The sequence below is a fragment of the Carcharodon carcharias genome, chromosome 13 (genome assembly GCF_017639515.1).
Source record: "Carcharodon carcharias isolate sCarCar2 chromosome 13, sCarCar2.pri, whole genome shotgun sequence".
NCBI lineage: Eukaryota > Metazoa > Chordata > Chondrichthyes > Lamniformes > Lamnidae > Carcharodon > Carcharodon carcharias.
Genome location: NC_054479.1, coordinates 117,645,846 through 117,673,734, shown reverse-complemented (window position 1 = coordinate 117,673,734; position 27,889 = coordinate 117,645,846). Strand labels below are relative to the sequence as shown.

Sequence of the window (27,889 nt, the reverse complement as noted above, 5' to 3'; positions counted from 1 at the left end):
AAACTCAATTTGACCTTTTCTTAACACAGATACAGAAATACAAATCAAACTTAAACTTTAAAGCTAAAACCCATTCCTAACACCTACAAATATCAATATAATTTAAACTATCTCTATTTCCTAACAAATTAATCCCACTGCCCTGCTCTTCCCCTATAACCCTTTCTTTTTTTCCCTTCAAGTATATCCCTAATTCTCTTTGAATCTTACTATTGCATCTGCTTCAATCTTTTTTTCAGGTGGTGCATTCCAGGTCCCAGCAACTCAATGTGCAAAAAAAATGTTTCTCAAGAGAACCAGAGTTGACATGAGGAATCACTTTGGATCTGTGACTTCTGACACATTTGCCACTGGAAACCGTTTCTCTTCATTTAAATCTACACAAAACCATTCATGATTTTGAACACCACTATCAAAATATCCTCTTAAGCTTCTCCACTCTATGGAGAACAACCCTAGCTTCTCCAGTCTCTGCACATAAACTTAAGTCTTTCATCGTTTGCACCATTCTGCTAAATCTCTTCTGCACCCTGAGGCCTAGACATCCATTTAAAGTGCTGTGCCCAGAGCTGAACCCAACACTCAAGCTGAGGCCCAGTCAGAGTTTTATAAAGGTTTAGCAAAACTTAGTGATTTTATCTCTATTAATTAAGGCCAATGATTCTACATACTTTTTAAACAGCCTGCCTTCTCAATGTCTTCTTCCACCTTCAAAGATTTTTGAATATACACCTTAAGATCTCTCTGTTCCTCCAAATCCTCAGTAAAATACATTCTTTCACTATTTTCTGCCTAGGTGTTTCTGAACCTTTGTCGATATTTTTGACCATACACTGCCTAATTTTCCTCCACATCCTCAGTAAAATACATTCTTTCACTATTTCCTGCCTAGATGTTTCTGAACCTTTGTCGATATTTTTGACCATACACTGCCTAATTTTCTTTTAGGCCTGTGGATGATATGCTATCTAATCTATATCGGCCAAATTTGGGGTTTTTACCCAAGATATTTTCCTTGGATTCAAAAGCTCGGACCACTTCTGTCAATGAGCTTTGCTTCCCATCATTTGGCATGTGCTTTTACATAGTCGGGATCTAGGTAAGTTGTAGCTAGCCCAGTTATGGTGTTTCAGCATCCTGGTTTTGTCATCACCCTCACTTAGCTTCAGAAGGCAGAGAATAAACATTCTACTAATTTGTGGCTTAAAGTACACATTGCCAAACTGACTTATGAAATAATAAATTAACACTGAATAGTATTGACACAATTTAGGGTTAAAGTAGTTACAGGTGTTTCAGTGTCTTTCAATGTTGTTGCCGAGTGTTAGTGAAGTTTCACCAAATTCCTGCTTCTTGGCCTACTGAACCTTGATGAGGCTGTTTCCCTTTGACAGTTGTGAGATGGTCAGTATAGTTTAACTTCAAACAATTTATTAAGAACTATTCACAAAGACGTCAGGGTAAGCACATGATATCATGGTCTCATTAACATATCCCTTAACCCACTACTCCACATCTCCCCCCGCCACCCCCCACCAAGTATAATCTCAAATGGTTACATTCCTTTGTTAAACTATTTACATTATACTTTCCAACACTTGTAAACCTCCAGTAATATTACAGATTCTATCCACCCCCTACCCTCCAAGACTGTCACAAAGAGCTTCAATCTCCAGTGTTCCTGGCTCCTTTGGAGGACATAATGGACATATACGTTCGCTTGTCTTTTTCTTGGAAGGCAAACATAGTGGAGTAGGCTAGCAGCTTTCCACAACTGCTGGTAACTGGGCTGTGATCTCTACGACGACTGAGCTGTAAGGGTTTTGAAACCCTTTAAATAAAAAACTGATTCAAGAGGGAAGACTTCAGGACATGGACAGTCGCACTCTCTTGAGTAGGAAGTGGACAAACTAACAATCTCTTTGGAATAAGTTCCAAACCAGTTTCAAAGACGAAATTTAACTCTGTTTCGCTCTCCACAGATGCTGCCAAACCTATGGAGCTTTTCCAGCACTTTGTTTTTATTATTCTCTCTGGAATATTCTGCTCCCTCTTAGCACACTGGGGCAAGGCCCGAGAAGATTATGCATCTTCAACTGCGACGAAGAATTTCACAACGGTATCATTCACTGCTGCATGGACGATGAAGAAAAGTATTCAATTTCCGAGATTTGAATTAATCTGGAAGACAAGAAAAATGGTGAACATCCTGAGACATTGCAGGATATGAAGAAAATAAGATTTCCCTATTACCACTTAGGGTACTACTTGCACTTTTTGTATCTAGTGGTAACATTGCCACGCTTGTTTCAGCGTGAGGCTGCTTTGCTGCAGGCAATGGATGCCAGTGTCAGTATAAGGCAAAGACTGCACCATCTTCAACAATGGAATGAATTTCCAGAACGAATCTAGACGGAACTCCTGTATAGGACTCTTCAGGCATAAAAGCTCTGTGCTTTTGGCCTCTGCATCTGCACTGAAGGACAACTTAAGTATAAGGATAACTTGCTGATGAGATTCAAGTGTGGACTGCACTTTACTCACACAAACGAGTAGGCTCTACATTTCCTCTTGTAGATTGATCCAACTTCGAATCAAGCATTTCTTTCTCTCAGGGTAGCTCACTGTGGTCAGCCAATGATTTACAATGCATCTAATTGGTGGGTTCAGTGGGACAAATATACAAGTTCAGGTCTTCAGCAGCTGTTGCAGTTAACCCCTCAAAAAAAAAAAGCAAAAAAGCAAAGACTTCGGTGGGATCTTCCAGCCCCGCCTGCCGCCAAGATTGTCCAGTTCTGCCGCAAGTCAATGGGCTTTTGGCTGGGCCATCAAATCTTCTGTGACAAATCCCGCTACAACGGGGCTGGAAAATCCCAGGCTTCATCCAACTTGGCAGTGGAGTCAAAGAGCGTAATGATCTTTAGGACCTCGTCCTCCAACGGATCACCCATTTCTGCAACAGCCTCTTTCTCATGACCTTTGTCAGGAAAGGGTCAACATAAGTCTAGAAGCTCCTCCAGCAGATGGTCACCATATTTTACAGTGCCTTCTATTTCCCAGCCTTTTAACCTGCAAAAAGAATTGAGAAATCTGCAATTTCCTCTTGTGGTGCAGTGGATGGTGCTTCTATAATATAAGAATGACCCACCATTTGATGAACGAACTTCACGTGCTGCTGCTGAATCGAAGTCTGTCAGTTCTGCAACCAACTTTGGAGATTCCTCCTTAAATGGTACATCGCTGTCCTGTACTGAGACCTCATTGAGCTTCTGTAAAAGACGATGTTTTAAATACGCTGACCTGCTACGCACAGAAATTGGCTGATTCTGTAAAATATGGCATTTTTCATTATTTTCTTTTTCTTCATGACAAAGGGTGGTGGTGAACTGATCCGTCGTTTGGAGGTTTGGGCCTCCAAGCTCTCGTAGCTTTAAATCAGATGGTTGAATTTTGGCTTTTTTAAGTCAATTTGGAAGCCAGTCCAATTTGTACAATAATCAGAGACTCTGCACTGCTGTCGAGTTTAAATTCCATTCTGTAGCCTTGGGCTTCCAACTGTACAGAAATCATCATGCTGGAAAGATATAGCTTCTATTTCTCAGATCTCAAACTGGCTCGGAACATGTTCTAATTTTCTTCCCTTGAATGTTGTTCCTGATTTACAGAACTGTTTAAACTGCCACAGAGAAAGCATTCAGTTCCCATTGCTGGACAGTCTTCACAGCAGTGCTGTCTGTTTGCACCACAGCCCGAATGCAGATGGAAGAGTTCTCCCCGCCTCCTTGCTGGTTTTGGCAGGCTTTTCGGTGGGCAGAGCTCCCGCTCTCGGGCTTTCATACTGGACTGACCCCTCCCAAGCCTTGACATTGCCCCAAATTACACCCCAATTTTGGCGTCCCAACTCAACCTGCCTAACTTACAGCATTCTCCAGAACAAATCCCATTTTACCTGTAAATATACCAACAGCTCGTCGTCAAGCACGTCATCAATAATGCAGTTGCAAATGAATTAGTGTTTTCACATTCCATAACTGCAAGTATTTACTAACCGATATAGATCATTAAATGAAAGACTTGATGGACACCCCTGGCCTTTGGGCTCTCTGATTAAATTTTGCACTCTCTACAACCAAATCGTTTTGGGGCTGAGGTATTTCTCAAAGGCATCCATCACCCCTTCTTTTGATGCCAAGGCTTCCTCAATACCTTGCCACGTGAGGTCATCAGCAACAATGGCTCCCACAGCATATAAAAAAGTGTACAGACCTGATGTTTATGAAGTATCCCCTGCAACCGAAGCCTTTTGAACTGTTTCTTCCAGAGTTCCTGTCGCTGTGGACCTTCAATGTTTTGGAAAGGCTGTGGAAGGGGTAGTGGCTAGCGACATCTTGTATCTCTCACAGTCCGCTCACCACTGTAATTTTCAGGTCTGATCTTCGTCTCTGTGAAGTCAATTTTATTCTTTCATTGGTCATCACTTGTGGGCTATTGATCTGTGGCTTCAGTTTGCTAGACTGTGGCCTCCAGCGCTGCCACCATGTTTTGGCGTCTTTCAGTGTTACTGCCAAGCATTAGTGAGGTTTCACTAATACCTTGCTTTTTGGTCTACCGAACCTTGAGGAGGCTTTGCTTCCCCTTGACAGACTTGAGATAGTCAATATTGCTTAACTTCAAACAATTTATTAAGAACTATTTACAGAGACATCAAGGTAAGCACATAGCATTCAGGACAGTCTGCTGTGCCTAGCTCTTGGAGCCTCACGGTCATCTGACTACTGATGTCACAGTTACATTGATATCAAGATCTCAATAACATATCCATTACTCTACAACAGGTTAGATTAAAAATAAATAGTCATTGTACTTGGTTGTCAACATAGTTTTTCTGGCTTATTTCTCTCTGAGGAAGGAGCCATGTCATGAGTCTAAATACATGCACACTTTGTATTTGTTTAAATACATGTTTGGTCGTCAACTCTATTCGCCTTGGACAAGCTGCTCAAAACCGAATGAGGGATTCAGGGTGAGAAATAGTCTTCAAAATGTAACTAAGACAAACAAAATGTAACTAAGTGCCTCAAACTTAAATAGAGCTGCCAATCAAATATATACATATTCAAACAAAATACAAGTGTTTTTATTTAAATTTAATAACTCGGTTCTTTCCTCAAGACACCTGACAGAATTCTGTGGCTTCTTTGATCAAATCAAGTAAAATTACATTGCGCGAAGGAAGTACATTTTATATTGATTTTCTTTAAAATAATGATTTCAGGATGACAATTGCAAGGACACAGAAAGCAAGGACACATTTATTGCCCATCTTGAGTTGAGCTGACATTAATGGCTTAAATCTGTGGTCTAGCATCTGAAGCATATTTAGCAAATCAGTTTTCTTTTATAACAATCTAGCAGCTTTCTCGCAAATTATCAGACTTAAAAGAATTTTGTTTCACTCCCAGTAAGATTTAAATTTGTGGCCTCTGGATTTCCAGTACAATACCATAATCACTACACTACCACACTGGATACATACCATGACAGAAAGAAAGAAGCCGGTAATAAAAAAGTTTCCGCTGTATCACAGTTGTGACTTGACCTGCATAAGTGATTCGGATCAGAGGGAAAAAATTAAATGATGAACATTGCCATGAACAAAAAAAATGTAAACACTTATATAAATAATTGCAGACTGAGAGTTTCTGATTGGTTATGCCTTATTAATACTGTCAAGTGCTTGATCAAAAAAGTTGGATGGAAATCTATTACACCAGAATATTGTCCACGTAGTACCATTTTTGATTTTGCAAAAAGGCTGTCTACTGCTTTCGAAGTATCTACCAGTTTGTATCTAATTAAACTTAAACCCTAACTACACTACTCTGGCGACCACTTAAATTTTTGGCATTTATGCCAATATAGTGATCAAGGATTACATATGATATACAGCACAGAAACAGGCTATTCAGCCCAACCAGTCAATGCTGGTGTTTATGCTCCACTCAAGCTTCATCCATCTTTTCTTGTCTAAATCTACCATTGTAACCTCTATTCCCTTCCTCTTCTTATGTTTCCCTAGTTTCCCCTTAAATGCCTATATTTTCACTTCAACCACTCCTTGTGGTTGTTCCACATTTGCACAATTCTCTGGGAAATAAGTTTTTTCTGAACTCCTATTGAATTTCTTGGTGACTATTTTATATTGATAGCTTCTAGTTATGCTCTTCCCCACATGGGAGAACATTCTTGCTGCATAAATGCTATCATAACCACCTTTTCAACAGAACCTGTCCTGATATGTATACTCACACATTTCTGGAATCATCTTGTAAATCTTCTTTGCATCCTCTCCATTGCCTCTATATCCTTTTATAATACGACCAGAACTTCACATAGTACTCTAGGTGCAATCCAGCCAAAGTTCAATACAGGTTCAGCATAATTTCCCTACTTCTCAATCTATCCCACTAGAAATGAAACACTGATTTACTTTTTTTTAAAAATGGCCTTGTTAACCTGTGGCATAACTTTTAGCGATTTATATATTTGCACTTCCAGATCCCTTTGTTCCTCTACCCCATCCCGACTTGCACCTTCTAAGCAATAAATTACCTTCCTATTCTTCCTAACAAAATGTACTCCTCACATTTATCTGCGTTGAACTTCATTTGCCAATTATTTGCCCATTCTGTAAATTCATTAATATTCTCCAGTAATTTGTTGCAGTCCTCTTCAGTGTTGACTATCCCCCTTCCCCCAACAATTTGGCACCATCTGCAAATTTTTAAATTGTGTTTTTGATTCCAAAATCCAAATTGTTAATGCAAATTGTGAACAGCAATGTTCGCACATTGAACCTTGTAGAATATTACTTCCCACTGTCTGCCATTCTGAGTAGCTACCCTTTGTTCCCATTTTTTGCTTTCGATTTTAACATCAGCGAACAATCTATCCTGCCAATCCTGCCTATCCTTGACTCCACATTCTATAACATTATTCATTAATATATTATGGGCATCTTATCAAAGGCCTTTTGAAAATCCAGATAAATTACATCTACTGCATTACTATCTATTACCTCCACAAAAAAACTCAAGTTGATTAAGTAAGATTTTCCCTTTTGAAATCTATGCTATTTTTTCTAAATGAGATAATAGCAGAACATCTACAAAAGAGAAACATAACATCAGTGGTAGGAAAAATGATGTAACATTGAAGGTCCATAATTTCATGGACATGTTCTGTCCCCATTCTTAAAATACAGGAATTACGTTAGATATCTGATAGTCCTCTGGCACATCTTTTTCTAATGAATTATTAAATATGAAGAGTAATGCCCCTGCTATCTCTTTCCTAGGTTCTTTTAAAAGAGCATGGATGCATTCCATCCGGACCAGGGGCTTAATCTTCTGAGTTTATTTTGCTTATTTTCAAAACATCCCCTTTTTATTGTGGAATCCTCAAGATATCAGTTTAACCCTTCAAGTGATACCAATGAGGTAATTGACTGGGAATGGTAATAGAATGGTTATGTTACTGGCCTAGTAATCGAGAGGGCTGATTTAATGTTCCACAGACACTAATTCAAATCCCACATCAGTAGCTGAGAAATTTAAATTCAACTTATTAGATAAAAATCTAGAATTAAAAAGCTAGTCTCAGTAATTGTGACCATGAAACTACAAGATCATAAAAGCCCATCTGGTTCACTAACTGGTTAATCTACCAATCTTAGCTGGACTGGTCTACATGTGACTCACAGCGATGTGGCTGACTCTTAGCTGCCCATTGCTTTGAGAAAGTCAAATAAGAAAACTAGAGCCACCTGGCATCAACCTAGATACTGGATACAACAAAGACATACACAGCCCAGTCAACCCAGGCACCAGATGCAAAGGCACATGCCCAGTCAACACTACAAAGTCTTCCTCATTAACAGAGTCATAGAGACATTATGGCACAGAAGGAAGCCATTCACCCATCATATCCATACTGGCTCTATGTGGAGCAATCCACATCAGTCCCAATCTCCACCCCGCTCCCCCCACTGCCTCTAAGCACGTAGCCCTGTAAGTTTATTTCCCTCACACTTATTCAATTTCCTCTTGAAATCGCGCATAATCTCCAAGTTCACTACTCTCTGCAGTGCGTTCCAGGTCATTACCACTGTCTAAAAAAAGTTCTTCCTCATATGCCACCGCCCAACCTCTTGCTTAGAGCTTAAATCTGTGTCCCTTATTCCTTGTACCAATAGCTAATGGAACAGCTTTTATTTGTCTACTTTATCTAAATCTGTCAGAATCCTGTACATCTCCATCAAATCTCCCCTCAATCTTATTTGTTCCAAGGTTAACAGCCCCAGCTGCTCCAACCTAACCTTGTAGCTGAAATCCCTCCTCCTTGGAACCATTCTGGTAAATCTCCTCTGCATCCTCCCAAGAACCCTCAGGTCCTTCCTAAAGTGCAATGATCAGAACTAGATATAATAGTCTAGTTGTGGCCTAACCAGTGTTCAGGTCCTAACCAGTCCTTCAGCAAGAACACATTCAACTTCAAAGAAAACAAATATTTAAAAAGCCCAGAAGAAGATTCTGCAAAAAAAGGGCCATTTGTAATGGACAATTTTTAGAAATTGGCCAAACTCTGCCTCCCAGCATTCCACAGGTCCTTGAAAGCCTGATGCAGACACAATGAGTGACTGTTTCAATATACTAGTCAAAAGGCAGCTAACTAAGCCACCAGACCGCATGATGGGTCTGTATCTACAAATTGTAGAACGAGAAATAATACCTACAGATGAGTATGAACGTACCCCCACATTCCTTGGAAATGCTAATCCCAGAGAATTTTGATTAGAGCGAATCCTGTGTGATGACCAAGATCTTCCTCTTCTAAACTACTTTCATATGTTAATCGACTATTCATGAACCAGGAGGCAAGATTGTTACAATATGCAAGAAAACACACATGGGTAGGGGTTTGCAGCAATTGTCGTCATGGGTGTGATTTTTTTTCCTGCTAGATTTAAGAAATATGTGTTTAACAGCAAGAGTAGTTGTAGTAGCAGATAGCAGTAATAGCAGATAGCACTAATAGCAGAAGCAGACAACAGTGAAAGCAGCAGCAGACCGTAGTGGCAGCACTGCACAGTATAAAGCTTCTCAGAAAATAAACTTAACAAGAGGATTGGATGAACTAAAATGGGACAAATAAGCTTAAGGAACAGCAGGAACTGAAGCAGCAACTTTTTAGAAGTAGCAATTCGTGGATCAACAGCATGTGCACAGCTTAGAAGTTACAGAAAAAGTGTTTGAGAGTAGCTAACTGGGAGTAGCTCAACTGGGACCAGTTCCAATTCCCACTTAAAACTGGACACATTGACAACTGATTTTTCCTCAAAGGGGAACAGGGTACTGAAGTTTGTCACTTTATCGATGTTACAATTAACTATTAAAAGGAGTTGCAAGCATTGACCATTTTCTCCACCAGGATGGGTTCAGGTTGAGCCTTAAGAGTTAGAAATATAAGAGGGAGCTGTGGGTTTACTTACCTATACTGGAGCTTTACGCTGGTTCAGCTTAGTTTCCCTGCTTTTGTCCTCAATATCTCTACTTATGAAGCCCAAAATTCCATATGCTCTACTAACAGCTCTCTCAATATGAGTGCCACCTTCAAAGATCTATGCACTTGAACCCTAGGCCCCCCCTCTCTCCGTTTCATCTTGGGTTCGGGGTCAGGATGGGGCTTCTTTCAGGTCTTCCCATTACCATAAGACTGCTAACATAGACTGTTATTTGTAAAAACCATTCTTGTTTATTTACAGATCTATGTACTTCTCAGTACTCTACATGAGGCTGCTTTTCTGCTTCCAACCAGATCTCAGTTCCTTAGTCATGTGTCATTGCACCATAGTCACATGAGGGGCTCCTGATGTTCACCCTTAATCTACATTTCCCCTCAAGGTCTTTATCCCAACTATTTACACACACTTACATTTCACACCAAAGTCACAGACTTCACAAGGTTGGTCTCTGTAGTGTCTTGACCAATCTCCCTGATCTGGTCCTGATTTCGTTTGGAGGTCAAGGACAAACTGCATCCGTATCGAATGATGAGAAAGGAGTGTCTTCCACCTGGGTGGTTGGAGAGTTTCTATTTGTTTCTGGTCCCTCGCCTCCATTGCGATCTAAATAGTATGTCCAAGGTTCTATTGGTTTCCTTCCCAATAATAGAGGCTGTTTGGTTTCTTCTGATATTTCCCTGATCCGTCTAAATTCTAAGAGGTCTCAGCTGTGGAGCTCTGTTATAGTATCTTCTTTCTGTTGATCCTATATCCTTACTCTCTTGCCAGACTGTAGTACTTTCAAGTTTCATGCGCTGTGCCTGAAGTTGAAATTAAGAGCTTGGCTGTCTCTTTGTTGCTCCTCATGCTTACCTCAATCGTCAGAAAGCTGAGAATGTTAGGTTGTAGTACAGTTGGAAGTTGAGTTCGCAGCCTTCTTCCCATCAATAGTTCAGATGGCAAGAACCCGTTTTTTAGCGGTCAAGTTCTGTGGTTAAGAAAGGCTAAGTTAACATCTTGGTTCTTTTTCATCAATTCTAGGTTAACTAGTCACGTGCATGAAACCTTTTTCCTGCACAAAGTTGTAGAACAAGTTGTTAGCAAACCGAGGACTGTTGTCTGACACCACAAATGTCGAGGACGTCATGAGTTGTGAAGATTCTTCTTAGTGATGTAATACTGCCTCCGCTGTGGTATTATGCAGTCTACTCACTTCAAACCAACTGCAGTAGGCAATGATGATGATGGAATTTTGCCTTTAAACTCAGATGAATCCATTCCCAGGCTGCACCAAGGTCTCGAGGAAAGGCAGAAGGTGCCAATGGCTCATCCTGCTATTGGCTACTCACTGCACATGCAAAGCAATTCACAAATAACTCTTCAATGGAGTGACTGATGCCTGGCCGCCAAACTGAAAGTTGAGTCGAAGTGTTTTAGGGATGACTAGTCAGTTGTTTAAAACTAAGAAATCATTGACGATTGAGAGATGTTTTCTTTCCTCTAAATATTGGCGAAGTACTGGGTTGATAGGAGTATATGTGGCTTTCCATTCTGGCAATACTCTTATTATGATGCACTTATCCTGTTGTTGTGCTTGCAATCTCTTAGTGGCTGGTAAGTGTTTGGCAATGAGTAAAGTATATGCTTCCACTTCCTCAATAAAATTTAAATCTTCCAGCATGACTCCTTCCACTGGTTTTCTTGACAATGAACTTCTGTTGTTTGGTACTTCCCTTGAACGTACTCAGTAATTCCACTTCTTCAAGAAAGCAGCTCATCACCACCTTCTCAAGGGCAACTAGGGTTGAGTACTAAATGCTGGACCAACCAGTGAAGCCCACATACCCTGAACGAATTGAAAAAAAAATGCCATACGGATGGGACAGCTGTTGATATAAGGTCAACAGTGGTGCTGGACCTGGGCCATCAAAAAGCTTTTTACAAGTTCAAAATCTTCTAATTTCACCAGAAATTCTAGCACAGTACAACCCAGATTTGTCAAGAACTGTAGCATGGTAGGCATCATCTGCAGGCTTCATGGCAGTGTTATTTCAAGTTCAAAAATAATGGTCAAAGACGACCAGCTTGTTACACCTCAAGATCTCTCATGAACAGAGCAAAGCAGTATGCAACCATTGAGAAAGAATAATTAGCAGCCACAGCCTGTGAGAAGCTCTCTGATTATGTCATGGGCTTAAGGTTTTTAATTTAAACTGACCACAGACCTTTGGTTACTCTTCTTAACCTAAAGGAAATCACAAAAATGCCGATTCAACGTTTAGACCGAGACTCATTTGATACAGTGGAATTACTGAGTACGTTCAAGGGAAGTACCAGATAACAGAAGTTCATTGACAAGAAAACCAGTGGAAGGAGTCATGCTGGAAGATTTAAATTTTATTGAGGAAGTGTAAGCATATACTTTCCTCATTGCCAAACACTTAACAGCCACTAAGAGATTGCAAGCACAGCAACAGGATGACGAGTGCATCAAAATAAGAGTATTGCCAGAATGGAAAGCCACGTATATTCCTATCAACCCAGTACTTCGCCAATATTTAGAGGAAAGAAAACACCTCTCAATCGTCGATGATTTCTTAGTTTTAAACAACTGACTAGTCATCGCTAAAACACTTCGACTCAACTTTCAGTTTGGCGGCCAGGCATCAGTCACTCCATTGAAGAGTTAATTGTGAATTGCTTTGCATGTGCAGTGAGTAGCCAACAGCAGGGCGAGCCATTGGCACTTTCCGCCTTTCCTCGAGGCCTTGGCGCAGCCTGGGAATGGATTCATCTGCAGTCCAAGTGGTGTAGGTACACCCACAGTGCTGTGAGGAAGGGAGTTCCAGGACTTTGACCCACTACAACACTAGCACCTACCTGACAAAGTGAAAAATTGCCCTGGTGTTTCCTGCCAACAAAAAAACAGGACAGATCCAATCAGGCCAATTACCATCCAAATCAATCTACTCTCAATCATCATCAAAGTGATGGCAGATGTCGTCAATAGCGCCATCAAGTGGCACCAACTCATCAACAACTTGCCCCAGACCTCATTACAGCCTTGGTTCAAACATGAGCTGAAATGCTGAACTCAGCAGGAGAGATGAGAGTGACCACCTTTGACATCAAGGCAGCATTCCACTGAGTGTGGCAACAAGGAGCCCTAGTAAACCTGAAGTTAATGGGAATTGAGGCAAACTCTCCACTGGTTGGAGTCATGCCTAGCACAAACTAAAATAGTTGTGGTTGTTAGAGGCCAATTTCAGCCCAGGACATCACGACAGGTGTTCCTCAGGGTGATATCCTAGTCCAACTATCTTCAGCTGCTTCATCAATTACCTTCCCTCCAACATCAAGGTCACAGTTAGGGATGGTCACTAATGGTTGTTTAGTTCTATTCACACCTCCCCAGGTAATGAAGCAGTACATGCCAACATGCAGTAAGATCTGGTCAACAATCAGGCTTGGGCTGATAAGTGACAAGTAATATGTATGCCAGTCAATGACCATCTATAACAAGAGAGAATCTAAACACCTCCTCTTAATATTCAGTGGGATCAACATTGCTGAATCCCCCACTAACGACCTCATGGGGGCCACCATTGATGAGAAACTTAACTGGTCCAACCACATAACAGCCACCTCAATTACAAAAGTAGGTCAGAGACTGGATATCCTGTGGTGTGTAGTTCACATTCTGACAGTTCTGTTCACCATCTATACGGCATTAGTGTGATGACACACTTCCTACTTACAATTTGCCTGGATGACTGCAGCTCCAACAATGTTCAAGAAGCTTGACACCATCCAGGACAAAGAGTTAGCTTGATTGACACCCCATCCGCCACCTCAAATATTCACTCCCCCCATCACCAGCACATGATAGCAGTTGAGTACATTACAGAGGATGCAGCAACTCAATAAGCCTCCTTCAACACCAAGTTCCAAACCTGTAACCTCTGATACCTATAAGAACAAAGGCAGCTGATACATGGGAATACCAATGAACACAAGTTTCAGGTTTCCTCCAAGTCATGCTCAATAAATAGCTATTCCTTTAATGTCACCTATTCAAAATACTGTATTTGCCCCACAAGAGATTACAAAGAGATCCAGGCATTATACAGTAGTTATAGTGGGGGACTTCAATTACCCGAATGTAGACTGGGAGAGTGGTAGTGTAAAGGGCGGAAAGGGTCAAAAGTTCCTAGATTGTATTCAGGAGAATTTTCTACAGCAGTATGTGTCCAATCCAACAAGATGCACTGTTGGACCTGGTTCTTGGAAATGAGGTGGGCCAAGTAGATCAAGTGTTAGAGGGGGAACATTTTGGAGACATTGATCATTCTATTGTACATCTTAGGATGATGACAGAAAAGGGCGGTAAGCAATCCAGAGTAAAAATAATTAACTGGACAAGAGCAAACGTTGAAACATTGATAGGGCAAGGACGGAGCTGGGCCAGATAGACTGGAATGAAAGATTGGCAGGAAAAACTGTAGCTCAACAATAGGCTACTTTCAAAAAAGAATTGGTTTGGGCACAGTCAAGATATATTCCATCGAATGGGGAAGACAGGGCAAACAAATCCAGAGCTCCCTGGATGAAAAAGGAGATTGAAATTAAGATAAGGAAGAAAAAGTGCGCTTATGGCAGGTGTCAGGTAGAAAATACAATCGGGAACCAAGAGGAATACAGAAGGTTCAAAGTGGAGGTGAAAAAGCATATTAGAGAACTGAAGAGGGATTATGAGAAAAGGCTAGCAGTCAACATAAAGGGGAGTCCCAAAGTCTTCTAAAGACATATAAATTGTAAAAGGTGGTAAAGGAGGAATAGGGCCGATTAGGGACCTAAAAGGGAATTTACACATGGATGAAGGGGCCAGGCCTGAGGTATTAAATGAATACTTTATCCACCTTTACCGAAGAGGTAGATGTTACCCAGGCCATGGTGACAGACGAGGAAACTCCGTCACTAGAAGGGTTCAAAATTGATAAGGGGGAAGTGTTGAGTAGACTGTTGGTACAAGGCACCAGAACCGGATGAGATACACCCAAGGATATTGAAGGAACTGAGTGTAGAAACTGCAGGGGCACGGGCCATAATTTTTGTCTTCGCTAGACTCAGAGGACTGGGGAATTGCAAACATTACGCTTTTGTTCAAAAAAGGTTGTAAGAATAAGCCCAGCAATTACAGACCAGTCAGTTTAACTTCAAAGATGGGCAAGATTCTAGAAACAATTATTCGGGATAGAATTGGTAGTCACATGGAAAAATATGAGTTGATAAGAAAGAGCCCAGCATGGATTTCTAAAGGGAACATAGTATTTAACTAACTTGGAGATTTTTGAATAAGTAACAGAAAAGGTCGATGAGGGTAATGTTGATGTGGTGTACATGGAATTTGAAAAGGCATTTAACACAGTGCCACACAACCGACTTGTGAGAAAAGTTATTGTTCATGGAATAACAGGGACAGCAGCAACGTGGATACAAAATTGGCTGGAAAATAGGAAGCAGAGAGTAAAGGTCAATGGATATTTTTAGGGCTGGCGAAGGTTTGTAGTGGAGTTCTCCTGTGGTTGGTACTGGGACCCTTGCTTTTCCTGATATATGTTAACGATCTAGACCTTGGTGCGAAGGGGACAATTTCAAAGTTTGCGGAAGATACGAAGTTTTGGGAGTGTTGTGAACTGCAAGGAGGACCATGCAGAACTTCAAGAGGACATAGACAAGTTAGTGGATTGGGCAGATAGGTGGCAGATGAAACTCAATGCGGAGAAGTGTGAGGTGATGCATTTTGGTAGGAAGAACATGGACAATCTAAAACAGAGGTGGAGTTTTGAAGGGGTGCAGGAGCAGAAAGGCTTGGATATATATGTGCATAGATCATTGAAGGTGGCAGGGCAGGTGGAGAGAGCAGTTAATAAAGCATATAGTATCCTGGGCTTTATTAATAGGAGCATAGAGTACAAGAGCAGGGAGGTTATGCTGAATTTATATAAGACTCTCAGCTGGAATATTGTGTACAATTCTGGGCACCATATTATAGGAAGGATGTGAACACATTGAAGAGAGTGCAGAAGAGGTTTCTAGGAATGGTTCGTGGCATGAGAAACTTCAGCTATGAGGATAGATTAAAGAAGTTGGGACTGTTTTCCTTGCAGGGGAGAAGGCAGAGAGGAGACTTGATAGAAGTTATCAAAATCATGAGGGGGCTGGGCAGAGTAGATAGGAAGAAGCGGTTCCCACTTATAAAAAGGCTCAAGAACGAAAGGGCACAGATTTAAAGTGATTTGCAAAAGAAGCAATGTGACATAAGAAAAAACTTTCACACGAATGGTTCGGATCTGGAATGCACTGTCTGGAAGTGTGGTGTAGGCAGGTTCAATCGAGGCGATAATTATTTGAATAGAAACAAAGTGGAGTACAGGGAAAAAGCAGGACAATGGCACTAGGTTATAATGTTCATTTGGAGAGCCGATACTGACATGATGGGCCGAATGGCCTCCTTCCGTGCCATTAAAATTCTGTGGAGAACATTGTGGAGGTGCTGATACCACGTGGATTGCAGCGGTTCAAGAAGGTGGCTCACTACCACCTCCCCATAAGGATGAGCAATAAATGCTGGCTTTGTCAGTGACACCTACATCCCATGAATTAATAAAAACAATTCAGTTAAGCACCATTTCATTCAGTTCCTTGTGCTGATAAGTTACCTCATTTGAATTCAAATTTGGACTGCCAAATGCTTGTCTAACTTTTGCATCATGGTTTGATTTGATCATTCAAATGACTTGACCAAATTGCATTACAATTTTCAGACTTTGCCAAGTCAAAAATATGGCCTTCAGAGCTTAGCTTAGCCAGTCAAGAACCGACTTAAACTTATGTGAATCCCCATCTTCTTATCAAACAGGCGGAAAGACAATGCATCTTAAATCAGGTGAAATGTTATTTAAACTTAAGCGGGAAATTCTACAGATTTCGTCATGCAGACCCATAAAAGCTAATGTTAAAAGTAAAACTTGAGAATTTAACTAAAACAATGTAAAAGTTATTGGCATAAATAAAAAAGGTGAGAATTGGGTCAAAGAGAATAGATGGAAATTGAAGTAAAGAGGGAGAGTAGAAGCATAATTTTTCAACGTTCTTTTTAACATCATCACTAACAGTAGCGTATTTTAGTAAGATAACATTATCACAATATTAAAGCTATTCTTGACATCTCAATTGCAACATAATTAACATTAAAGCTTTTCCAGCATCGCATGAATGAGCCGAAATCTTTTTAAAACATTGATCAGTTCAGGTAGCTGCAGTTCCTATAGTAACTGGCAGTGTTAGGGTTCATAAATATTTTTTCAACTTTTACACTTACAAATGTAAGACTTATTTATTGGAGGATTTCAGATATCCTGTCTTGCACCATGGCTATCACCTAAGAGCTGCTGTAGGGTGTAATTTCCTCCTAATGGTCTTATATGACCTCTAATCGTCCAGGACAAGTGCTAACAATTAACATTACTTTTCATAAGGTAATTAATCTAAAATAAAAGGTGGAGGTCAATATTGTTGACAAGTACACATCTTCAAAAGGTGACAAAATTACATCCTTTAGGTAATTACAGTACATTATATTGTGCTTTAAACACTCAAGCTACAATTTATCTCAGCAAACAGACATCTGCAGAGAATTCTACCGATATAACTAAATCGCTCCTCCTCCCCCGCTAGTTAATATGCTGTATAACTGTGTTTCTAGCTTTGGAGTAAAAGTCAGACTGTACTGATTAGTTTGACATAATTTTCACCCCTCTTAAGTAAATTTCACTTACAATGAACATATTAAGAGTGTGGATTACCAACTAAAACAAACTCGCCAGTAATTACATGACAGAATAAAAAAATCCACAGGCAGTTGGGCTAGAGGTTCTGCTTTTGTGCTATATATTCTATATAAATAAGTGTTAATTCATTCTGAAGTCAGAAGGTGAAATAGGAAACCAGATGCCAAAATTTTTACTTAATGCTATATTATTTACAAAATGAAACATTACATATGTACTATGTACCCCCCTCCCTAACCAAGTGTCCCAGAAGTCTCTCTTTATATGTGCTCAAAGTACTTAATCAATGGCCTTCACCAGTGTATCCTTAACCTGAACTATACAATTAACATATTTCCCTCTTTTTAAATCACAAAACTTTATAACACACAATATTCCAAAACTAATGGAAGAAAAGTGAATTTCCATATTCTGCATCCTACATACAAGAAGTCCCTCTTCTAGGACCTCCAGTAGTCTTTTTCTAAGCATTCCTTTCACAAAGCAATCTGATAATTGATGACTTGTGTTGACCCATTTTAACTAGGGAGATTTATTTTCTTTCTAGCCTTTTACACTAGCAAGATCAATCCTTAACATTTTTTCAGCCAAACGTTTTGTCAAATATACATTATTCCACAAGGAACACAATCAGCTATATAACATTCAATAGGCAAACAATTCTCAGAACACCTCGTGTATAGAATTTCTCCTAAAATATTTGATAAGTAAAACCCCAACTCTTGCTTCTGCAAGAGCCAGGGTTCCACAGTTAATGTACTTTTAAACACCCTTTTTATTTTCTTAGCTTCCCAGGCCAAGGGACGCTTTCCGTTTTCATCCACCAAAAACATTATAAAACCAGTTGTAGTTGAATACCCATTCAGAAGATTAGCATGAAAAGCATCACTAAAATGAACTAATTTCTTGTCCTTCAAGCTGGATAAGCATTTCTCCTTAATTTTTTACATTTTATTTGCTCTTAAAACATCCTCAACTGCAGCATATTTTATCATAGTACTTAGCTCCAAGACATCAAAACTGGTGTCTGGCCTTGTCTGGGTTCATAGTCAATTCAATTGTCCAATCAAGCTTCTAAACTGCTTTTTCTTCTTTAGATGTAACATCATCTTTGTGGCGACCTAGCATGATTTGTTGGGATATGAGTAACGCATTCTAGGTAAGATTGTTGATTCAAGATTACTCCAGACCTATTCTGCTTATTTAAAGGCTCCGAAGCCTAACTTCCAATCTTAAATTCCCTGTTAATATTATTTATAACAAATTGCTCAAATTCCGCTGAGCCTCCCCATAGATGATCATCGACGTGCATCATAAAGATGCTGAGAGTTTCCCTTTGTGGTACAAGTAGAACATTGTTAGATCTGCTTGTTCAAACTACTTTCAGCAAGACAGACCTAACCGAGAAATACCATACCCTTGATGCATCATTCAATCCATAAACATATTTGTTTACAGCAAGTTTTCACTTAAAGTCTTATTGCATTCCTGGAAATTGCAACTTTAAGCAAATCCCATTTTCCCATTAAAACCAATGTAAAAGCTGTAGTTAGGTTCCGTATGACCTTCCTCATCAGAAAAAAAATTATATCCTGTAAGTTGAAATACTTTACATTGCTAAATTCAATAACTTTACAAAATAATAATTAAAAAATATAAAAGAAATATGCTGGCTGCCGATCCTGCTTCCCAAACCTCCCAATCACCACACATCCTGCTCTGACCCTCCTGGTTGCTGTGAACCCTTCTACTTGCTAATCCTCTGATTGCGGCCTCTCCCACTCCATGACCTACCCTCTTGGTGATCCTTCCTCTTGCTGAGCCTCTCACTTAACTCAACTGAGCCCATGCTCTGGAGATGAGCAGCGAGAGGCAGGAGGAGTAGTTTCAACTTACAGAAGGCAAGTTCTCTTCAAGTAGATTTGTGATCAGCTTCACACCTTTTTGATCAGAATTTTTATTAGTTTATGGGATGTAGGCGTCGTTAACTAGGCCAACGTTTATTGCCCATTCCTAAATGCTCTCTGAACAAGAACAATTAAGAGTTAACTACATTTCTGTGGATCTGTAATCACATGTAGGTCAGGCCAGGTAAGGACAGCAGTGTCCTTCCTGAAGGACATTAGTGAACCTGATGGATTTTTACAACAATCGGCAAATGTTTCATGGTCAGCCTTTTAATTCCAGATTTTTATTGAATTTAAATGTCACCATCTGCTGTGGTAGAATTCGAACCTTGGCCTCTGGAATACAGGTCCAGTGACAATGCCGCTATGACACCACCTCTCCCTCCAGGAGAAATCTCCTGGCAACAGATCCTTGATCGTGACTATGAGGCATTTTACTCAATGGATTGAATATGTTCAGGACACCAGGCAGGGCTGGGACACAACTCCTCTCTGCTGTGGTAACGTCAGAGGGTTAGCAGCCTTGCTTATTCAGCCTCCACTATGGCTTTAAAATCAAGGCATGAGCAAGGAAGAGTGAGCTGGCCTCGCACCAAGGGTAAGAAAGGGGCTGAGTTGAGATGCTGCCAGAGAGCGACAGCATTGCTCTCCCTCCCCAGAGCTGTGGGTACCGAAACACAAGCAGCAAGAGTGCTGAGCACCAGGGAAGCAGGGCTGGCAGCAAAGATACCCTCACACCCCCTAAGGAAACTACAGCCTAGCACCTTGCAGCCACAGCTGCTCAGCAGCCAAGCAACTCCAGGTTCCAACTCTGGAGCAGCCAGTTTGTTTACAGAAGCAATTTACCAACCTTCCAGAAGGAAGGCATGTTGTTGATGCCATTTCTTCTCTTTTTATGTTTCTTTCAGTTACAATCTGACACACCCAATGTACTTCATTCACATCAGCTGAACTCACTGCAGAAGTTAAGTTCTGCAAGACAAAGCTACTCTCCCTGCCTTTCATCAATCATCTCCAGAGCCCTCACAGCAAGAGGGTGGATAAGGGACCGGGAGAGGCATTGTCAGAGCTTTGGCAGTAGGAGGGTGAGTCAACGAGCAGGAGAGGCCGCTCCAAAATGGCATTGATTGGGTCACGCAGCCCTATGTCAGACTGACATCAAAGCAAAACTTGCAATGCTTAGCAAGATTGAAGGCCCCATTAACTGGCCGACGTTAAAGTGAAACGTTAAATGAGAACTTACTACATTTTCCACAGCTTCCCGTCTATATCATTTGCCTCTTTATGCAGTTTCAAAAACACTTCTCTTTTCTCCCTGCAAAAATGCGGCTTTTATATCAATCAACCTACACTTCCATGAATATGTAGCCAATGAACCAAAAAAAATTTCAAGACTACTTACTGCCATGGGGGAGTCCACTCTAACATCTTGATCTCCAAGTTCCTCGAACCCGAGCCACTTGTCTTGCCTTATAGGTCCCATCTGGGAGGACTTTTTTCCGTACACATCCATCTATGTGATCGGGGGCAGCCAGCCCTATCTGACACTTCAGAATAGATACTACGTTCCTTCCCATTCTTTAGTTTTGTCTCCTATTCATTTATCTTCTACTTCGTTGACAGCCACCAAAACCTCCTAGTCATAAGGCTTCTACCTCCAGTACCATTCCTAGATTGTTCAGTAAGTCTTGTTTTATTGCCACAATATAGTCAAGCTATGGCCTTAACTTGCCCATCTTTGTCTTTCTGGACTACTACAGGATCTCTCCTGCCATGACTAGAAGTTCTATCAGCCGTGAGAACTCACACTGCACTTTATTGCTTTCCACTGTTGCACCCCATTTTGCCAGTCCATGGGTCTTACTTCTTGTCCATCATCTTAAAATGTAGCCAGTATTTGAATTTGCCAGCAGCTTTGCCTGCTCTCCCTACAATTGTTACAATCTTCCATTCACTGGGCCCTTCCAGTAGGCACATCACATGAGAAACCACATTAGGCAGTTGTCCTTTAGAAACTGTAGCCCTGTTCTGTGCATAAGTATCATTCTGCCTATTGCCATCAGGCCCCTTATCGACTGTATTCTGTTCCTCAAACTGTAAACATGTGAGTATGTAAGATACAAGGTGCCTCATCACCTATCAATTGCTCAGATTCTAAAAGTTTGTAATCCACCCTGATTAACCCAGACAAATGGACCTTAATACTTTGGAATGCCATGTTGGAGAACCATCATCTTAACACCACTCTTTATGCCCCTCTCTTTTATATTACATTAAATTCCCAGGATTAAAGTTTATCTAGAATGGTCTTATGTGATGCCATAAAGCTCGCCAAATTTTCTCCAAGACTTGTGCCTTGATGACTGCCATTCTCACTGCAGGTAGGATGTTCAAGTGCAAAGGAAAACATGAAACTAATTGTAGTCCTTTCTTGGGCCAGGGAACTATCACACGGCGTAGAAGGTATTTTGGGATTCCTCACAGACAATAACCCCCAACCATTGGAAGTAAATGTTCCGCATGTTAACTTGCAATTTGGTTAATTGGCTAAGATCTTATAGAGCACCTTTCAGCTGTGGTGTTAATAACCACAATGTTCATATTTTCACATTCTCTAAATGAGTTCTCCAAACTAGTCATCAGCAAATTCCTCACCACTGCCAACCAGAAATTTAATTGGTGTTCCCAGTCTGGTCCCTATCCATTTTTCCATGACTTTATCTACATTCACCCTTACCATGTATTACTGTAAAAAGACATAATCTGGTTGCCTATAAAATGTCAAATGAAAATGTTTGTCTTAGAGATACACCTTTAAATCCATAGCTATTATTTCATTAAAGTCTCATGCCAATGGAATACATGCATTGGGACATCGGATACATTTCACATTAATCTCTTCAATGAGCCTCACACACTCATCTTCAACCATACTTGCGCCTTTAGTAGGATTTTTGATTTGTGACAAGAAGGGTGAGCAAATTGTCTGTGCAACTTTAAGACAATTGGCTTTTTTCTCTCAAATTCTTATCACCTGATACTATTAGCACTTCTTTAACATTCTCATTAGAAATGTTAGGTTTTGGTAAGGGAATGCAATAATGTCCCGATTGGCTAAACTACAGATCTACTGACTTTCGAAAAACAAATGCTTTATCGTATTCCATGTCCAATTTTATCTGTGCCTTTTTCATGCAAGGTTATCTCATGAAGACTACATCTGTACTAAGAGTATTTTGCATGGAATCACCACTCTTTTCAGTAACTTCAAATGTGCTGTCATCCTGAATCAAGCAGAATTTTCATACTCCCTGACCACATTTAGATTTATTCAGTAGTAAGGATTGAAGTGGCATGCACTGTCGAGGCAGGACCACCGTCTAACATGATACAATCAAACGAATATGCAACTAGTACACATTACCTGAATAAAGCTTCTTGTGACTAGTATAATTCCTTCAGACTGACCATTATCTTCAACTTCCAAATTCTCTGATATGTGTCGCTTCAAAAACTTTGCTGTTCTGCTTTGGACAGTTCATTGCATAATGATACTTTGAGTCACATCTGAAGCACCTGTTAATTGCTAACTAGCCGTTCCTGGGGTTCATTCATCTAACTGCTACTCCAATCCTGTTGTCTGCCAGGTCTGCTAAAAAATGCCTTCATCCTCATTCCTTTTGTCTGTACCTCTCCTGTTGTACTGAGGTCTTTGCCCTATATCTGAATGATCTCAAAATGCCATAATCAATGAGGCCTCCATCCTTTGCGACACCACTTGTGCTTTCAGGTTGCTGGAAATGACTGTTTCCCCAGGATTATTTTTTAAAAAGCAGCAGACATTTGATCCAAAGGATGTATTTTTCTGAGAAACAAACATCAGTTACGACCAGGGACCTATCCATTATGTGGCCTTAGCACAATCCAGCAATTTAACTCTGAGCACTGAATAAGGAATCTCTAAGTTGAATATTTGCAATCTTTTATGCAGCCTGTTGAAGTCCATTGATATCTTCCTCTATGGAACGGCTGTCCATCTTTCAAAGTCTACCAAAGTCTGACCATACCTCGTAAGCATCCAATAGATCATCTTTCTTTTAAATTTCATCCATGAAGCATAATAGAAGAACTAAACCTTCATCAGTATTCAATTGATGGGCATCTGGTTCACAAAATGCTTTGCTTCTGATTTTACTTGTTAGGAAGTGGCAATTCCAAAGCCATACCTTGTTTTCTCTTCAGTAAAGACATAACCCACGTCCACATAGCCACTTCGTTTTTCCACTGACCATAATGTTCTGATTCAGAGAGCACTGGGCGGCAATCATACCCTTACAATTTACAGTTGCTTTTAGCCCTTCTTCACTAAAACAACTCAGATTCCAATCTTCTGTCTGAAAAATTCTTTGTTTCCAGCCTTCACCTTTAGGCAACCATCCTCTGCTACCATGTAAACACATTCTGAAGCCAGATGTTGGGAGAAGTAGGAAACCAGATGCCAATCTTTTACTGAACACTGGATTTATTTGCAGAATGCAATGTTGCATATGTCTGCCTCCGCCCTAATCAACACCCAGTGTCCCAGAAGTTTCTCTCTTTATATGTGTTCAAATACTTAATCAATGACCTTTACCTGTGTATCCTTGACTTTAATAATACAATTAACACACCACTGACAAAAAGGACTGGTGGCATATGTATTTTCACCTCTAGAGTTTCACTTTGAATCAAGCTCAGCCATAACGGCTGAAAACTGCCTGCCTCTGGTGTTTGCAAGAACCCTAATCAAAATGAGTTTGGAGCAAATCAAAAACAAAAACAGAATTACCTGGAAAAACTCAGCAGGTCTGGCAGCATCGGCGGAGAAGAAAAGAGTTGACGTTTCGATTTCAACGCTTTCTTGGACGAACTCAAGTTCTGTCGAAGAGTCATGAGGACTCGAAACGTCAACTCTTTTCTTCTCCGCCGATGCTGCCAGACCTGCTGAGTTTTTCCAGGTAATTCTGTTTTTGTTTTTGTTTTGGATTTCCAGCATCCGCAGTTTTTTTGTTTTTATCTATGAGTTTGGAGCAATCCTGATATAGTTCTTTGTAAGCTGGAGGCCACAGCTCATGACTTCTCACAATTCAGCACCAAGTTGCAGTCTTACTCAAATAAACCACAAGAATGCCTGGAGTTAGACATGGACATATCATGCTGATGCAGTAGGTAGAGTTCTTCCAAGGCTGAGGCTAAAGGTTAACTGCTAGAACATAGCAGGGTAATCCTGCAGAAAGCCACTCATGCAGTTAGCTGATGGTTTGCTTGATGATAACATTGGAGTATTCAGCTAAGAAAAATATCCAATGTTGTAGTATTAGCATACCTTACCACGAAGGACACAGAATGCAGGACCATTCTTAAAATATATTTATTAGTAATTTCTCTTTTTTTTTAAAAAAGGGGTGTCATTCTGAATTAAAGATGAGCATTATTGTAATATCCAAAATGGATGATGAAATTAATGTCTGCATTAATACTAGAAACCACAAAAGTGACCAAAAGATTAAAAATGAATTTTTGAAAGAAAAATTAAATAGTTTGGATGAAAGAGTTAACCTTCTGTGGAAATAATCTAAATATTGCATAATTTGAACATGATTTTGAAAGAGACATTTCTTTGTATGCATCTTTATTTGTAATTCAATTTAGAAGCAGCTTTGTTCAGGCAGTAATAATAAGTCAGAGGTCCCTTTGGTATATTTAAAGTTAATGATAAACAAAAAGGATTCTCTGCCCCCCGCCCCCCCCGCCCCCAATGCTGTTGCCGTCATTCTGCATCACATTTTAGCTATCTATCCAACTGAGCTAACCTTAATAATCCACCAATAATATTGCTCTGTAACTGACAGAATAATTCAACCTAGGTGAGTCAGACAATATTACTTCTCACACCTCCACTCAAAGATATGAAATATTTTACTTCTGCATAGCATGCTACATTTAAGAAATCACCCACCTCAGCTAAGCAAGATAACTGATGGGCATTCTTGAATTTCAAATTCATAATCTGCTGGTTATTGAGTTATCTCATATAGGAATATTCAAAGCATTGATCTTATCTTTCACTCCTATTTATTATCTCTTCAAGATGTATGGTAGACTATTTTCATTTTCTGGAATTCATGTGTTTGATAATGTGTGCTGGTCAAGGGGAGACGTTATTGCAAAGAATTCAACATTTTTTCACTTTGTTTATTACATCAAAAACAAGCCCTTCCACATGAAGTACGGAGTGGCCAGGTGCAAATCCTTACTTTGTACCTTGCTTTTAAGCCCATTTAATGTAAACTTGTATAAGATTGTTAGCATGGATATGCTTTGTCATGGCTGTGTTGGCCCTTGCATAGAAAGGGAACCCAGTAAAGATGGCCCAAACTCATTTGAAATAATAACTTTACAACAGGCACAGAGAAAACTTTCATTTTAACAAGCTGGTTACATTTCAAACCCTGATCCCAAGGTGAAAAGAAATGGTTCATCCACTGTACTACCTGATCACAAATGCACTAAATTCTGGATTAAGAGTTTCAGCTTATCAAAGTACCTGTATGTTGTGCACTGGTAAACATTATTCTTTGTTTCAAGCTATAAAATATAATTTTGTGAATATTATGCAATAGCAAACATTGTGTTCTGCAAAATGCAACTGTGATTTTGTTTTCAGGGAAAAAACCTTGTGAAAATTTCACTAAAAGCATGGCAGCAGAAAGTTTTTATGACTTCAATTTTTCATAGTTTATTTTTACTTCTTATGCTTTAATACTTCAACAAGATGTAATCACATTAGTGTGTTAAAATTTCACAGCACCATTACTCACCCTAAAGAAACAAATACGCTTAAAATCACATGTTGAAACTGCTACTAATTCTTAAAATGTCACAGAGTCCAAGGGGTCTAAAATTTATAATTCATTCCATTTCCCTGTATTTATCTTGAGCTGATGCATTTCCCAAGAGCAGACGCTAAGTGTTACGCCTGTGCTGTTCAAAAACAAGCCACTGGAGAAAAATAAATGTAACATGGGTTGACTCACTCTCTATTTTCCCTTCCTGCCTTCCTTGAGGGTATATCTCCCATCCATTCTGCACTTCTTCCAAAGTGTCCCCATAAACAAAGAATGGAAATTCACAACATTTAGAATTGCGCGCAAGAATTCATTCTTCAGGCAAGTAAAAATTAGTTTAAATAATGAATACCCTCATAACACAGTGCTTCTTTTGTAAATCATTTTCCAATACCTTTTTGTACACCTAAAAACCTGTCCAAATATTCAGACCTGAAATCATTTCTCAAGAAACATGCATAAATAACTTCCATCAAATGGTTTACTGGTATTTTGCATTACTTAGAATGTGCTGCTGACTCAAATCCTTAAGAAACAAGTTTAACTGTATGCAACTGCAACATTTTCCATCTTATTATATCACAAACAATTCAACTTAATTTTGATAACATGAATGTTTAGGTCACCTTCAACAAACTGCCAAATTAAAAAGGAAAATAGCTGAAGCTATTTTGAGATCATTTATTTTAACATAACAGGATCTGCATGCAAGCTCACCAAATGTGCCCATTCTCCATGATTGTTACAGTTTTCTGTGAATCAGACTTGTTGGTTTGGAATTCGTGGTTTGTCATTCAATTCGTCAACTAATTTCAAAGCCATTACTTATAACTTAAACACTAATTGAATAAATAGCTGTCCCATGTTTATTCTATAATATAAAGAATCTTTCAAATAATTACATACCCGATACCTAATGCTTTGCCATATTAAAACGTTTTATTGTTCCTTAACCTTTAAACATTCATTTTCAAAAACACAGTATACTTTTAACAGTTAACCACCTTATGTGAGCAAAATAGACGCACTAATATTACATATTTTGGAAAATAAATGACTCCGAGAAGATGAAGGTCCTTTTTGATTGTACTGCTCCCCCAACCTTGACCATTAGTCGTGATATACCATAAAATCAAGACTTTATAGTAATCAAATGCAGAAGGGCATCGAATGCAATCAACGTTAAGTACCTGATGCCAACATACTACTGTTTTCAAAGGTAGAAATCAACGTAACTGATTTTGTTATTTTTATAAACGAACTAATTTTCAATGACAAGAGAAATACACTGCTGTTTAATCATTTCTGCTCAATTCCTATCTAAACTCCAGTAAAAGCACGAATACTTACAAGGTACTGTCCGTAGGTACAGGTTATCGCGGATAATCTGCTGAAGCTCGTGGTCAACCGAACCTTTTTGGAACCGTAAATTGAGGTAGTGACGAAGGTCCTTGTCAACAGTGCCCCCTGCAAAACAGAATAAGAGTTACATTTCGTACTCCTGGATACACAGCACAACCGAGGGTAGAGACTCGAGCGTTGCTGAACGCTCGGCGCTGGGAGGCGGGTTTGATCACCACCCAAGTCCGTATCGGTATATTCCTTGCCTTTATTTCGTCAGCAAATAAGTCATTCACACGAACAATACAAGGCTCAATAGCTAACCAAACCCCGATGTAC

At 39.8% G+C, this 27,889-nt stretch overlaps 1 protein-coding gene across 1 annotated transcript in view; it reads right to left on the bottom strand.

Moving 5' to 3' along the window:
• The window catches only part of magi2a (membrane associated guanylate kinase, WW and PDZ domain containing 2a), a 961,431-nt gene that overhangs the window by 630,348 nt on the left and 303,194 nt on the right, over positions 1–27,889 (bottom strand). Inside the window, exon 2 of the mRNA XM_041202174.1 lies at positions 27,560–27,676. Coding sequence (XP_041058108.1) covers positions 27,560–27,676 — 117 coding nt within the window. The remainder of the gene's footprint in view (positions 1–27,559; positions 27,677–27,889) is intronic.